This window comes from Trachemys scripta, chromosome 5, assembly GCF_013100865.1.
Source record: "Trachemys scripta elegans isolate TJP31775 chromosome 5, CAS_Tse_1.0, whole genome shotgun sequence".
NCBI lineage: Eukaryota > Metazoa > Chordata > Testudines > Emydidae > Trachemys > Trachemys scripta.
This window is the reverse complement of record NC_048302.1, coordinates 34,369,830-34,386,380: the sequence shown is the minus strand read 5'-3', so window position 1 is coordinate 34,386,380 and position 16,551 is coordinate 34,369,830. Positions and strand designations below refer to the sequence as shown.

General features: G+C 40.3%; 1 protein-coding gene across 39 annotated transcripts in view; it reads right to left on the bottom strand.

Moving 5' to 3' along the window:
- Positions 1-16,551, bottom strand: part of ANK2 (ankyrin 2) — a 584,612-nt gene that overhangs the window by 225,767 nt on the left and 342,294 nt on the right. For 5 of the 39 annotated variants that reach the window (XM_034771793.1, XM_034771794.1, XM_034771790.1 and 2 more), the window contains exon 1: positions 12,118-12,381. The exons of 25 other annotated variants lie outside the window; for them this stretch is intronic. In XM_034771793.1, coding sequence (XP_034627684.1) covers positions 12,118-12,252 — 135 coding nt within the window. In that variant the 5' untranslated portion in view covers positions 12,253-12,381. Of the gene's footprint in view, positions 1-12,117; positions 12,395-16,551 lie in introns of those variants that run through there. 9 more of the 39 variants (XM_034771770.1, XM_034771769.1, XM_034771772.1 and 6 more) reach the window with 3 other exon arrangements.

Genomic DNA, 16,551 nt, shown 5'->3' with positions numbered 1-16,551 from the left:
TAAACAGCAACACTCCTTGTACTCCTTTTGAATAAATCTGCTCCCTATATTTTGGGGACTTCCACTTTATTATTTCATTAAAATACAAAAAAAAATTCTTTAATATAACAATAAGGTTAATCATTTAACAATGATGCCAGTTTTGAATGTCCATTGACCTTGTTTCTTCTGTCAACCCTCTTCCATACCAATTTTCCAAGCCACTTTTCTATCCTCAATCAAGTCTCTACTAAAGACACATTTCTTTCCTGATTTCTTGTTTCCCCCTATTCCAACTTCTGTTTCTCTTTTTAGACTGCAAGCTCTTTGGAGCACAAACTGTCTCATTTTGTGCCCTGTTTGCTTCAGAAATAGTCATGTTCAGAAGTCTAGAAATGTAAAATACAACTTTACCTCTGCCCCCATATATATGAACTACAGTGTAGTAATTTCATGAACACATACTATTTCTCAAACAATACCCAATAATATTTCATGATGTTTTCTGCCCTTGTAGAAAAAAGATTAATTCTTGGAAAATGTATAAGCTATGCAGGATCATAAAAATTTCAGTTCAGAATCCTTTTCTGTATTAAACTGTCTGCAGAGGAAGGTTTTTATGTTGAAAACTTTCTCCATAGACACTAGGTATGATGTCCCAATTAACATAACATGTAACTGACACTGTTAGCTCTGATGCTAACAAGTTACTGCCATAATGTGCAAATCCAACTTTTAAAATGCTCACAGTTTTGCTTTTGTTATTTACTCATACAAAAAAAGGGTCATATTGCAATGTTGAGTTGGTTTTGAGTTATGTATGAGTTAAAAAAAAATCTTAAAATTTACTTGAATTGGAAAGAGTGTTTTTCACCCAGTGTCAAATAGTGCAAAAACAGTTGATGTGATTTTGCTCAAATCTTTCCATATAACAAAAAATAGGTTATTTTAAAGTCACTTTTTGCTTGTGACTGAACCTGAAGAATTTCAGCCACAATGAAGACATTTTCCGAAAGCACTGAACATATATAAATGTATTATGAAACTCCTGACCTAATCTTAACTATGATAGTAGCAACCAGTATGACTGGTTAAATACAAATGTACTTTTATTAGTATCTACTGTAATTCTTAAGATATTAGACCCAGGTAGGAGAAGAGGAACACACTTTAGAGAAATAATATTTGCTAAAGAACTGCTGACACTGGCTGTGGTTTCAACCTCTGCTTCAGGACTAGTACCAATGCCAGAATTTTTGCCTGCATGCAACACTTGTTAAACCACATATAATTTAGGGACTCCTAGTAATTGAGCTATACACTATTGTTGAAAGTAATCCTGTATTTTAATAGTTAGAAGTCTTCCTTTTGGGTCTCACATGCTCTGTTCAGATTCCTATTTTCTTCCTTGGCTTTCTATAAATGCTTCTTCTTATCGAAGTGACGTTCTAAAAATGTTATAGACAGGAATGTCATAGTTAAAAGTGAAACTCTCTACTCAATCCACCTTCCTGTATTTATCTATTGCAGCATATATGGTGAGGGACCACCCTGTGTTTAGAACTCAGTGGAATGCTAGGCATGATCAGGTGAGTTGAGAATGAAAATTCAGCCTTATGTCTGAATCCTATTGATTTTGTGGATTCACTTTTCAGTTACAAGGTGACAGGCTTCCCATTACCAAAGCCATCCAGTCTACCATGTTAAGCCATTTTTATTGCAAAACAAAATGTATTATTATGGGGACCACGTTGGAATTTTATGACTGGGAAAAAGGTTCAAAATTCCCTTTCTATATACAAAATATTTATAAAAGTTAATAGCTTTTTACCTGCTATAACTACAGTGTACTGCAACAGTTAATGGCATCACTAACAGATAAAATAGCACAGGGAACTACATTCCATTCACTGCTTTAAAAATAACATTTACAATCTTTTACAGTTAATATGGCACGCTCAAGACCACTTTGCAAACATTTCCCTGCAAGTTAGGGCCTGTGTTTCAAACAAGGAAAATGAGAAATAACGAGGGAGAATAACTGTCTTGTCCAAAATCACAAAGAAAATTGATGAAGGAACAGCCTGTTGACCTACTCCTGTGCCTTAAACATAGTGTGTTAACTGAAGGAGGAAAGCATGAAATTCAAAACTGAAGTATGGGCAGTTAAGCAAATAATGTATTTTATATAGTAACTTTTATGTCTAAATATGTATTCGACTAATGATCTTAGATCTCAAAGAACTTTTCTTTTTTTTCTTTTAAGTTCACCTTTAAAGTGTTCACTCTAAAACACACAGATCCGATCTTATGTAATCCACTTAGTTGGATATGACCTTGAAGGATAAAGAACTCTGATCCTGATGGACAGGTGAGCAACAAAATATGCTTATTAACTTGTCTCTATTATATGCCATCAATTACCAATTCTAAAAATGTACAAATGAAATTGGGCCTTGTATTATCATGATGATATATACCATTTCTGTCCAGGAACATAGAAACTGCCATTGTGAAGAGCTTCTGGTTTTATTTGACAGTGTTACAACCACAATATTTAGAGTGGCAAAGTGTTTGTAAACCAGCTGCTTTCATAGTGCAATGCTGATGGCTTGTTAACTCTGTTAATATGGAATTCAGTCTATTAAAAAATCCCTTCATTCTTTGGTTGTTCATCACATTAAAATATTCAAGTAATGTCTGGAAAACACAGTATATGTGGTTCAGCCATCCACAATAATAAAGCCACATGGTCTACGATCCGGTTTTTGTCTTTTTTTGATGTTTCCAAGCAGCTACAAGATGCAGACTATATATATATATATACACACACACACACACACACACACTTTATAACATGAAAACATTTCTCATTAGTTTTGTATTATGCCAGACTTCCTATAGTGTTAAATTTACCATCATATCCTTGGGGCAACCCATTAAATTTTTGTCCCAATTGATCTGATTAATCTCTGGTTTCAGAGACCATCTGTTTAAAACCAGACAGCATGCAATTGGGTGTAACTCTATAAAACGGCACAGAAGCTGCACCCTTACACTGCATATTTTATATGAAGGCTTTTTTGCCAACATAGTAAGTAATTGTTTTATCTCACCATGTTCAAATAAATGAGACTCGAAAAGAAGATATTTTTATGTAGAAACCTTTGCTGCAAAGCCTTGAGAGCTACAATTTCTTAGCCATTTGCATCTTCTCTTCGATGTTCAGAACAATCTTCTATACTGATCTCAAAGTGCTGGTTCTCTCCAGAGGGCATCACCATTGAACAGTGACATGGCTTTGTGAATAGCAAGCTTAAGATGGCGCTATGAGCCAGAATGCCAAGGCATTTTTTGAGAGGAGTATCACAGCACATTATCAAACTCTCTGATGTGCAAGCTACTGGCAAAGCTAAGTCTTTCACTTGCAGTAAAATAGGCTCAGTGATCTGACCCTGGTAGGTCTGTAAAAGGCTGAATAAAGAGAAGTAATGATATCAGCAATGAAGAGTCATTTCCCAAGCTTTATTAAGAGTATGCAGCTTTCATACGCAAACTAACTATATATGGAGTAGCATTTTTCATTTCCAACGCACTTTCCTTTGAGATTGGTTTTACAGAGTAGTTAAGTGACTTGCCCAATTATCATGTAAGGTGTCAATTTCAAACAACTCAGTAATTTTATTACTGTTTCTGTGCTCAAACCAATTGTGCAAATTTCTCCATACTTGCAAGTTGCACAGGTATCTTCTTATTACTCACCCTGGCATATGCCTTTTCCTTATAAAAGGCACCGAATTAGTTAATTCAGAGCTAATTTTTTTTAAACTAAAACAGCAATCTGAATCAACAAATAGGTACATTATTAAAAATTCTTTGAATAGCATTCATGTATAAGGAAAGGGCACAACAAAACTTTGCAATCATCTCATCTTCTCAAACCTAATTATCAGCAAGCGAACTTAATCATATGAATTACTGAAAAGACGACCAAAAGGGAAAGGCAACTTTTCCTGTATGGGAGTCCATGCACAAGCCAAGGACTCTTTATCAACATGCAACTGATTGATCTCTCTTTGGAGAACAATTTAACTATTGCTTTAATCTCAGTGGCTTTGACCCATTAATACTTACTACCCCTCTACAAAGGCTGGAGGTGACAGTTGTCAGAAAAGGTTTTGGTAAAAAGAATTCTATTCTTTTGGGTACATAGAGCACATGTGAATACTTCTAATGTGTATTTTAGGCATTTGCAGCCATTAGATCAGTTCATCTTGGAATGTTGTGAAGTAGACTAAAAAGTTGACAAAACTTTCAGTGGAGGTAGTTTTGCAATATAGCAACTGATCTGGGTCTACATCACAATCCTGCATCTGAACACCGTAGCCATCACAGAGATTGGCATATGCATCCAAACTCTGGTACCAGGCCTATTGCTACTTATTACAAAAACACTGTTTGTTATAATAAAAGCATGCAGGGAAAAGAGATACAAGAAAAAATATTTGCATTTGTGTTGTATAGTTTCTTGTTAGACCTTTGTAGTCATTAAAATTACATTCATTTGTAACAAATTAATATTGACTTGCATACATTTAGATAAAAATCTGAGTATCATAGGAAGTCCTATTAAGGAATAGCTAGGAGTCAAAAGTTATGCTTCGCCTAAGTAGATGGGAAGAATGAATATAGTTGCCTTTATTTGGTATATGAGGTACTTATAGCTCTCTTCTACTAGAGGAAGAAGTTGCAACTACAAAGAAATAAAGTGTGTAATTATATTTAAGATTTATTGTGTCACTAAGAAAAAAATATTACCAGCTATGACAGAGAATAGGCTTAGCAAGGTATTGCAGAAAAGGGGCTAAGAAAATAAAACAAGGTCCAACTTTCACGTACGCTGTTATCTCAAACATCTTTTTGGGGATAAATTAATTCATGCAGGTTTTAAAGCTTTTCCCAAGTAGTTTTAATGTGTGTAAGTGACACTTTCATAGTAAGTCATACTAGGTCTCATCAGAGATTTGTGTTTTTAAGCGATAAAGGGGTACACAGCAAGTTGTATTCGACACATTGAGCTTCCTCTAACTTCCTTAGCACATATATTTTTATTTCAGCAAACATAACTAATGGTGAAATTAAAGTCTTGCTAACAATTCCTGGGGTATTACAAGTTAATACAAGGTAGAGATAATGCATTCAGCATGGAGATTTTTTCACGATTCTGGAGCTCTGAATAGCTTTCCAATGGGATATTTTAGGGGAAAACTACTTTTCAATTGCTATGGTTTGTGGTTCTAACACGAAAAATCCCATTTCTTCACTATTAATGTTTGAGTTTCCTTGTACTCTGTTATTGTCTGTCAAAGCAATAATGATTGTTTCACACCCTTGACTTTTTTGCTTCTTCAGGATTCCAGAACCATACAACTTTTATGTCTTCCTTAGCCATCAGTAGTTCCTCTTTCCAGATGACTTGAGATTGTCTTCCTATGGATCTGTAAAGATGCTAACCCAGGGGTCGGCAACGTTTGGCACGGGGCTCACCAGAGTAAGCACCCTGGCGGGCCGGGCCAGTTTATTTACCTGCTGACGTGGCAGGTTTGGCAGATCGCTGCCCTCCACTGTCCCGGGCCAATGGGGGCAGCAAGAAGCCGCGGCCAGCACATTGCTCGCCCGCGCCACTTCCCGCTGCCCCCATTGGCCCGAGATGGCGAACCGCGGTCAGTGGGGGCCACGATTGGCCAAACCTGCCGCATCAGCAGGTAAATAAACTGGCCCAGCCCGCCAGGGTGTTTACCCTGGCAAGCTGCGTGCCAAACGTTGCCGACCCCTGTGCTAACCCAATCGTGTTTCCAAAACCAATAAGGACCCCAGTTCAGCAAAGCTCATAAGTGTGTGCTTAATTTTCAGCATCTGCTTAAGTCTTATTGACTTCAATTGAAACATGTTCATTATACTAAGTGCTTACATTCTTTGCTGAATAGAGATGGACTTAAACATATGCTTAATTACTTTGCTGAATCTGGGCCAATATCGTCACCAGTAGCAGCAGACAACAGTGATGCAAAAACTTGTTAAGCATCAGAATCAACCTTGGTTTGAATCCAAGTTGCAAAAGTCTTCTGTAAAACCTTTGTGGTACTTAGCTCTCTAGCTACCACAGACATTTGTAGGAGTCCTCCCACTATATTCATTAGTCTGGCATAGTGGACTCACTGCCAGCTGCCTTTTCCTAAGTCAATGAAGGACTTGTGAGAGCAAAGAATAATTTGGATATAGCACTTCTCACGGGATGGCTGACCTCTGTAAGTGAAGCAGATCCAACTCCCACATGCTAGAGTAGCTGCTCCTTCCCACTTGGCTAATTCAGAAGGCCAGGCAGCACCTGGAGGCTAAAAGAAAAGGGTTAGGGAGACTCCCAGTGAGTCGGAGCAGACTGGTTCAGTCAGGAATGTAAGGAGATGAAAATTGCCAGAAATTGATTGTGGTTCCTGGGAGAAGGCTGAAGGCAAGAGAGGAGCAGGAGGGGGTTTTGGTGGCTGGCCTCCCCAAGCCGAGGGCTGAAGGCAAGAGCAGCAGCAGAAGAGGGAGTTTCCTGCTGGCTCTAAGCTGGAGAACTGTAGCCAGGGGTCAAAGAGGACTGATGGCAGGGGAATAGTGGAGAAGCTTACCTGCTGACATCTCCAGGAATGGAGAGCAGGACTCAGAGGAACTATGAGAGAGCTAGGGGAAATGAAGTATGCAGGGCCGGCTCTAGACACCAGCACTCCAAGCATGTGCTTGGGGTGGCACTTAACAAGGGGCGGCACTCTGGCTCCTTTTTTTTTTTTCCTTGGGGTGCAAAAAGCTGGGAGCCAGCCCTGAGCGGAGGTGAGCTGCGGTGGTGGGGTGCGCAGGGAGGGCCGCAAGAAGTAACCCGGGGGGGGAGGGGGTAGAGGAACCACTCCCCCCCCCCAGCTCACCTCTGCTCCACTGAGGCTGCTACATTGTGCCATGTCAGATTTCCAAATACGGTTTTAAAATATAAAGTTAGGTTTCATCATTCATCATCAATACAGCCTGCTTCAGCAGAACAAGCTTAATGTTAAGCATGTGAGTAGTCCCATGTGCTTAAAATTAAACATTTTATGTAAGGTCCAAGGTAAGGAAACTCAAATCAATGGATCTAAGTCCAGATTGTACTGGTCACAATTACTTTAGAAAGCAGAACCTTGAAAGAGTTTATGGACTAAAAACCAAAAAAGTTGGGTATAAAGAATAAAAGCCGTGATCACGGTTGGATAATCCTAAAAAATAGAAAATATTCAACTGTTTTCCTTAAGACATTTAAATAGGATGGGATAGTTCAGTGGTTTGAGCATTGGCCTGCTAAACCCAGGGGTGAGTGTTCAATCCTTGAGGGGACTACTTAGGGATCTGGGCCAAAATCAGTACTTGGTCCTGCTAGTGAAGGCAGGGGGCTGGACTTGATGACCTTTCAGGGTCCCTTCCAGCTCTATGAGATTCATAGATTCTAGGACTGGAAGGGACCTCGAGAGGTCATCGAGTCCAGTCCCCTGCCCGCATGGCAAGACCAAACACTGTCTAGACCATCCCTGACAGATATAGGTATATATATATATATAACAACACTGGATAATATATATTGCATAATGGAGAAGTTCATAACACTGGAATTTGAATAAGATAACATATAAACCTTCTCTGCACCAAGAAGGTACAGTATTCATGATGCCCTCAAATGAGACATGACCAATTCACTTCCTTCATAGATCATTGTTATTTAGCACAATCTCTCAAATGTTGGTATGGAACTAAGATTCCAACTAAGAATAGGGAGTAGAGGAACAAGCTTTAGCACTTATAGCTCCATAGTTCACCGATATCTTGAGGTGGAGGCACAAAGTTCAGAGGCTGATCGATTTTTGAACAGTTTATTTGGCAACATTTACCACTGCCAGCAACATCCTAGAAAAAGAAAAACAAACAGCCCCTCTCCTTATACACTACTGACTAGAATATTAGAAGACCGTTAGAGCATTAGAATGGATCTTTAAGAGACTTTCTAAAAATATCTTGGAAAAATCCTCTCTCTTTTCCTAGTCATAACAAAATCATAAAGAAAGGAGTCAAGTGAAAGAGTGTTAGATGATAATCCCAGTTGTATTAGTCTCTTCATTTTTCTAATCTCTTACATACCTTACAACCATAGAGGGAAATGTTTCAATGAAAAATAATTTTACTAGCATCATGAGTGTTAAAGATCCAGCAGAAGATTTGATACTTTGCCTTTTGACTGAGAACACGTGTGGTTGAACAACCACAGAGTCAAAGTCATTTACCGTTAACATAGATTTCTTCTTCCGATGAGATAGACAAGAGTAGATACTATTGAAAACTCAACACCTGTTCCTTCATTGCGACTCTGGTGACAGGGTAGATCTTAAACTAAAAACTGTACAGGAAGATACCACAGTTATTGGAGTGGTGAATGTAGAGTTTTCCTTTATGCCCATTGTGGCTAGACAGACCAGACTTGGTTTCATAGGCTTCCATAGGATTCATGCAACCAGTCAAGTAACCAGCTGGCCTCTGGATAATCTCTTTTTGCCTGCTCATATTAAGATCACCACCACCACTCCCTTGACTGGGATTTACACTAGATGGTATTCTGGGTTGATGAAATCCTCATTTCTGTTCTTCTTTATTAATTGCCACACCTGCTGTTTGTATGTTTTTATACTTCACTTTAATAATATCAGTAAATTATCCTCTCTTCTTAATTCCCTGTTGAATATAATCCATAAAACCCCACCACCATTTTAGAGCCAAATACAAAGAATTTGGGTCCTTAGTCTCCAAATAATCTGTATCTGAAATTATTAAAAATGTCTTATCCAAGCACATAATGGTACCCAAATCCCAAGTACCATACCCAGGCCTGAATAACATTTTCCTTCAACTACACACAATATTCAGATATGCTGGATGACCACAAACCAAAAAGTCAGATCCAAATCATCAAGTCTCTCTATAATGGACGAAATCTGAACAGTCCAAAATGTGAGCAGGCTCTGATTTGGACCTTTATTTTTAACCCCCCATTTTGGGAATGTTTTTTCCATGGCTTTGTATTAGTGTATTAAAGTATTATGAAGGTTGGTTTCACTTTCACTTAAATTCGATTTAGTTGTCACACAAGGTTTTAGTCACGTGTTTGAGTATAAACTTACCCAGGTGCATTTTTTGCCTTCATGCAAAATCTAAGGAAATAGCTATGTTCCACCAAGTCCAATACACTGACCACAGGAAGGAAACATTCCTCCTCAGAATGACATAGTGGAAGTCATGCGCCCAGAAGGTCAGAAAGCAGTCTATTCCACTTACTCTCAAACACTCACATGTGTGATCAGACCACACTTCCATTAGAGTAGCAGCAAGATTAGGCAAGGAGGGTACGAAAGGAAGGGAGAAAAATTATTGTGAGTCTGTCAAATTCTGGTTCTCTGCAATTTGAGACCGGTCTCTTAGTAATGAAAATAAAAATCAGTCTAGAGTAGTTTATTTTCTTAAAATCTTTAACAGAGTTACTTGATTTTTTTTTAAATAGCCTTTTAAAAATGAGCCCTGCTTGCTTAAAACAAACAAAAAAACCACCATATCCAGCAGTTTGACATCTCACCTGAAAAAGTTATTTTGCACAATACAGACAGTTCTGGACAGCTGAGTGAAAGTACTGTTTCCAACACACGAAATGATTTCTTTAGTGAGTGGGGCCTGAAGCAGCAGAGAAAGCTGTTTTTAATTTCAATTTAGAAGGGATCAGATTAATCAGAACAATTTAGCTGTTCAAGATGGCTGTACACCAACTGAATTAAACTTTGGATGTTGCATCTGCTGCAAGTTTTCACTGAGCCACCATCCTCAGCCTGATGCTAATCTTTTCCTTTGGTCACTAAGACCCACAGTCTGTCTTGCTGAAAGTAGGACAGTAAAACAAGGTCCCAGTTAAGTAGCAAATAATAGCATAAAAAGACAACAAGGTACTGTGGCAGATACCATATTTCAGAAGAGATGATACAGTCACTGTATTTCCCATGTCACCACAAAACTTGGCTGACACTTTCTTTTACAGAGCTCTCTTTCTATCTTGTATGAAGAACTGACAACAGTGAATGCAATGAGACTCCACAAGCCAATGCAAGAAAGGCAATTGCCCTTTGTAATTTTCTGGGTCCTTTACAAGTTGAATGAGAAACCTGCCCTAAAGTGACTCCCTCCATCTCTGCCACTGCCACATAGGAATCAAAAGAACCTCATGATTAACAGTATTACAGACAGTGTCACGCTGGATGTTTGATCTCTGCCCATTGCCCTGAAGAGCCAATGAAAGTAGTGCTACCTCCATGCCACAGGCAGTTCTGAAACCTGATTGATAAGAATCCAAAATAATTTTGCTGCATTTGGCCTGCTTCTCAATGACCTCACCTTATGGAGAAAAAGGTCAGAGTCTGCAAAAAAAAAATAAAAAAAAATAAAAAAAGGATTTTTTTAAAATCCCAAGCTAAAGGTTTTTAAAGGTTTCAGGCACCTTGCTCTCTCTATAAAGGATTCAGGCATTCCTCATTAATTTTCACCGATCACAAGTGGCATGAATCCATCTCAAAGGTGGCTGGCTGAACACTCCTAGTGAAGCCAGAACCTCGGATTGTGAAAATGGCAGTACATTAGGGAAAGGTGAGTTTGCTACTTGGTCTTTGCCACTGATTCTATTATGCCAAATACATTGATTTATACTGACAACTCCTTGCACTGAGAAACATTGGTCTGAAATCTCATGAAGACAGTGCAGCTGAATGATAGCCCAAACCCTAGAACAGTTCTGCTGTAGGAGATTGTGCAGATGACAAGATTGGAACTGAGAGTTCTATCACATCCATGGAATAGGAGAGCTGAACCTCTCTGTGATTCATATGGTCAGAGTCAGATCTTCTGCCAATGATGCGCTCTCCCCTCTCCTACTTCATCCCTTGTAGGTCATTTGTTCACCATGACAACCTGAGCAGACGACAGAGGTATATTCACACCAAGGAATATATCCGGAGTACGTATTCGTGAATGAGTCGACCCAAAAGCCGTTTGAGATCATGACATAAGTCAGTGAATATCAGAGTCAATATCTGCATATATTAAACCCCCCAAGGCAATTAGCTTTGGTGACCACAGTGCTAACTGCAAAAGTAACTCAGTCAGCTCAAGTACGAACTCTGTATGACACTCAGTGAGTAGTACACTTTTGGTCTCGTTGTTTCAGGGGGATTCCTCGTATAGTAAAAGACTAGTCAGAGCAAGGGTGCCAGGATCTGGCCCTGATTGTCGTTTTCTATTCATACTGAGCATGGGGAATAAGAGCAACAGAGGAAAAGGGCACTTCACTTGCTAATTAACTAACACAGAAATTCAATTCATATTGCATTTTTCCTCTTAGATGCAGGAAAGTTACTCGTATGTTTTAATCTGATAGTTATACATTGCAAGAAATAAGTATACCGAAGTCTAGCTCCTGCAAACACTCATCTGCATTGTCCTTCTGTAGTTGAGTAGTTCCATTGACTTGACTGGGACTACTCGTGGGATTAAGGGTTTGCAGGCAAGGGTCCCTACTATAGAGCCACAAACCCAGAAATAATGTTGCTAGATTTCTAGAGAACAGTGAAACCAGTGATAATTTGTGACTAATCTATCAATGTAGGATGATTTATGGCCGTAAAATAGGCTAAAATACTATATTATATCCATGCTTTTATAGCATTTAAGTTCACATGAAGTTCTCTGCTGCCTACATTCCTAGACAACTTGGTACCTGAAAATATATTCAAGCTACTGCTCAGCATAGTGCCAGCTGTCTTTTTCATTACTCTTAGTGCCACAATAGCAAATGCAACAGCTTAAACACACACACACACACACACACACACACACACACACACACACACCCCTACCTTAACTTGGTAGGCTACTATCCAGCAGCCTCAAAAGGGTTGAGCAAAGAGGTCCCTTTCAAGACTAAGATCTATAGTGCTAGGACCTTAACTTTCCCCCCATCTTTCCTCTGTTTCACCACTTAAAACTTACCTGAGCCTCGGGATCTTTGCTTTCTTCATTGTTGTATCCATAGTAATCAGGAATTTTATCCAAATCCTGTATGTTCCCTTGTGCTCTTATACTCTTGCCTGTGTGACAAGACTGGCAAACTGGTGCATTGCCCATATCAGTTCTTCTATCAATTCCTGCAAGTGGGTTTATCCTTCACTATGGACTGTGCCCAGTGTTCCCAAAGGGCAGCTGATTTAGACAATGCAGAAAGATGATCATTCACTCGTATGCTGTGCTCCCTTGAATACCTTCCCTCCCTCCCTCCTCTCTAGCTGGCCTGTGTCAAAGAGAACTCGAAACCCCAGCAACTGCAGACAGCGTTCAGTGACCATTTCCAATTCAGGCGCTGCCTGTCTATTTTTACACCTACTAGGCCAGCTATGCATGTAAATGGAGTTGAGGGGGGAGCAGCTTTCCAGCATACAGTCAGCCTGCCTAGCACACAGAGTTGAAGTCCTACTGTGTGAAATGCCTCTACATGTGAGGGTTATTGAATTACCCAGTTGCATGCCTTTGACTGTTTTGATTTTTTTCCTACTGCTCTCTGTCTGACTGTGTTTATACAAAGCACTAAATTTCAGAATGTTGCTAAATGTCTTGCAAGTTTCCAACACAAGAAAACCCTAATTAATTCAAATGGCATCTATTTGGTATGTAACAAAACAAAAGACAATCAAAATGTATGAGCACATTTTTCATGACCATTTATATTAATCATTCTTTTGTCATTTAAAGTTCACTCATCTATTAATCATGATGAGCTCATTTTGGATTGATTTGTATGTGGGCTATGGTTTTATAGATATTCAGTTGTAATTTAAGCAACAATTTCTGACCCTTTTGTTTATGTTAAATCTTGTCTAGACCATATTTTCATTTTTTTTAAATCAGAGTATAAAGGTTTTCCCTCTGCCTTTGTATTTAGGGTTGTATCAAGTAGAATGACAGCTGTATTGAGCATCCCCTTTTGGAACTAGCCCACTATTCCTTAACTTTAAGAACCTCCCCTGCAGAGCTTAAAATCGGCAAAACTAACAAGGAAATAAATATAGCAGATAGCAAATGCATCTCTAAAGCCAGTGTATCAGTAAATATTGGCTTGTAGTAGAGCATGCTGTATCTTTGCTAAAACATCATCTTGAGGGATATGCATTCAATCCGTGAGTGGAAATGTGTATATGTAGCATGAACTTGGTCTGAAATTCCTCAGAAACTGAATGATGTTCCTCAAAAGCCAGAAGCATTAATCCAACATTTTTCTCTTTCAAGTTTCAAACTATTGCAGTATTAAAATGGTTCAGACAATGGTAATTCCCAGCTCCTGTTACATCTATTGTTACAAAAATAGCAAAAAACAGAAAACACCAAATCCTTGACTCAGACAAAGTTCATATAACCAAGGCTTGTACACGTAAAAAGAAACACACCCACACACTAACACACCCACCTACTGTTTTTGTTTTTTAAAAGGACACTGTCAACTTGAAATCAGGCCAACCAAAAAAAATTGAGTAAAAAGTAATCTCAGGTGCTCTTGAGGCTCCCATTTCTATGATGCAACAGTTACAGGCTGCCCCACAATTAGGGGAAGAAAGAGGAAATGCTGTTATGTCACATAGGTTTAAAACAGAACTCGTAGTTAGTTGAAATTGCTCAGGGAAAGTTCACTTAAGTCCTGGGGTGACAGATTTAATAGGTAGAGGGCAAGTAGAACAGTTAAGCATCTCCAATTTATCACTTGAATATCATCACCACGTGTGGTATATATTCTGGTATCTATATAACTAGTGTGTCAAAGAGGTTCTTTACTGCAATGAACTGCCCCCTCCTATCCAGTCATACCAAATCAATAGGACATGCTCCCTCATTTGTGACACCGAACCATTTCTTTACACAAAGATCATGTTGTCGGGAATTGAGATTAGATCTCTTATGGTTACATTATCTGCTCTATATTGGGATATTTTAAATACTCCAGTTGTCGGTAAATAAATTCATTTTCTCCTTCATTGAGTTACCACTACAGAGTCTCACTCATAAATATGTGCAACAAAGCCATGTGCCTGGACGTCTTGATCCAGTAAAACACAAACACTTGCTTATTTAAAGTTAAGCAGGTATTTATTTGTTTTGCTAGACTGAGACTTGAATGGAGAAAAGACACCATCTCTTCATTTTAAAGGGACACTGTCAAATTGAAATGTATTCATTTTTTAAAAAGGAGTTAAAGGTAATTTCAGGGATTACACCTTCGCATGAGTCACCTTGTGTTAGTTGCACAAACATGCCTCTCTTTTTATAAATAACTTTTCTCTCCCTCCTGCTGTGTGGAAGACCTATACAAAAGGGGAAGCCCGTGAAGCTCTGCCAAATGCACAAATCAAGCAACATTAAAAAAAAATCAGAGAAACAGGTTATTGTCTCTTTCAGATCACCCTTAGCTGTTAATTATAATGGTGGGTAAAACATTCGCAGGCAATAGCACAACTTGCTGATGTGCTAACAAGCCATTTGCCTCAATCAGCTCAACTACACATTTTAGGCCTGGTCTACACTAGGCGTTTATGTCGAAGTTAGCGCCGTTACATCGAATTAACCCTGCACCCGTCCACACCGCGAAGGTATTTAGTTCGACATAGAGGTCTCTTTAATTCGACTTCTGTACTCCTCCCCGACGAGGGGAGTAGCGCTAAATTCGACATGGCCATGTCGAATTAGGCTAGGTGTGGATGGAAATCGACGTTAATAGCTCCGGGAGCTATCCCACAGTGCACCACTCTGTTGACGCTCTGGACAGCAGTACGAGCTCGGATGCTCTGACCAGCCACACAGGAAAAGCCCCGGGAAAATTTGAATTTGAATTCCTTTTCCTGTCTGGCCAGTTTGAATCTCATTTCCTGTCTGGACATCGTGGCGAGCTCAGCAGCACTGGCAACGATGCAGAGCTCTCCAGCACTGATGGCAGTGCAAGCTCAGAATAGAAAGAGGGCCCCAGCATGGACTGATCGGGAAGTCTTGGATCTCATCGCTGTGTGGGGCGATGAGTCCGTGCTTTCCGAGCTGCGATCCAAAAGACGGAATGCAAAGATCTATGAGAAGATCTCTAAAGACATGGCAGAGAGAGGATACAGCCGGGATGTAACGCAGTGCCGCGTGAAAATCAAGGAGCTGAGGCAAGGCTACCAGAAGACCAAAGAGGCAAACGGACGCTCCGGATCCCATCCCCAGACATCCCGTTTCTACGAGGCACTGCATTCCATCCTCGGTGCGGCCGCCACCACTACCCCACCACTGACTGTGGACTCTGAGGATGGGATAGTGTCCACGGCCGGATCCTCGGACATGTTAGCGGACGGGGAAGATGAGGAAGGAGATGAGGAGGACGAGGCAGTCGACAGCGCTCACAACGCTGATTTCCCCGACAGCCAGGATCTCTTCATCACCCTTACAGAGATCCCCTACCAACCCTCCCCAGCCGTTACCCCGGACACAGAATCTGGTGAAGGATCATCCAGTAAGTGTTGTAAACATCTAAACATTTATTTGTAACAGAACATGATTATTAACAATGTAAAAAATGGGTTTCTCATGATTACTTTGAATAACTTAACGGTTCAGTCATGGGCAGTGCAAGTATTTCAAAAAAATCTAGCAATGTCCGGTTTTGCATGATTGTCCTGCCCAAGCCGCTCTACTGTGTAGTCCCTGCTACTGCAGCTACAGTAAGATGCGGTCTATATGTCCGGGGATGGAGCAGAAATCCTCCTGGGACATCTCAAGGAAGCTCTCCTGCAGGTAATTTGAAATCCGCTGCATTAGGTTCTTGGGGAGAGCGGCCTTATTGGGTCCTCCGTAGTAGGACACGTTGCCGCGCCACGAGACTAGCAAGTACTCCGGAATCATTGCTTGGCACAGCATGGCGGCATACGGCCCTGGTCTTTGGAGGCTTTCCCGGAGCATTCTCTGTCTGTCGCTCTCAGAGATCCTCATGAGGGTGATGTCGCTCATGAAGACCTGCTTTGAATGAGGTAGGGGAATGTTATTAGTGTTGGCTGGTTTGCAGCCACGCGGTGGAGGCGGGAAAGGGTCAGCCGAAAGGGATCGTTCCCGGGGACAGCCGCGAGGGTGTGGGACAGGAGCAAACTTCCTGCTTGCCGGATTGCTGGCAGCAGGGACCGACATTGATTTCAATGTGAAATGAGGCCATTGCTAATATTAAAGTTTTAAGCTGCCACGAATCTACGGCTTACCATGTCTGCCTGCAACAGAAATTCCGTTGTCCTGACAGGGTTCTCAAAAGTGCTCTGCAAAACCACAGACAGTGAATGCGAAGGCCGAGAATTCGACCTTGTGCTGAGTGCGCATGTGATAGGTGCTGTGCATGGTCCTGTTCACAGAGAAAGACTATGTTCT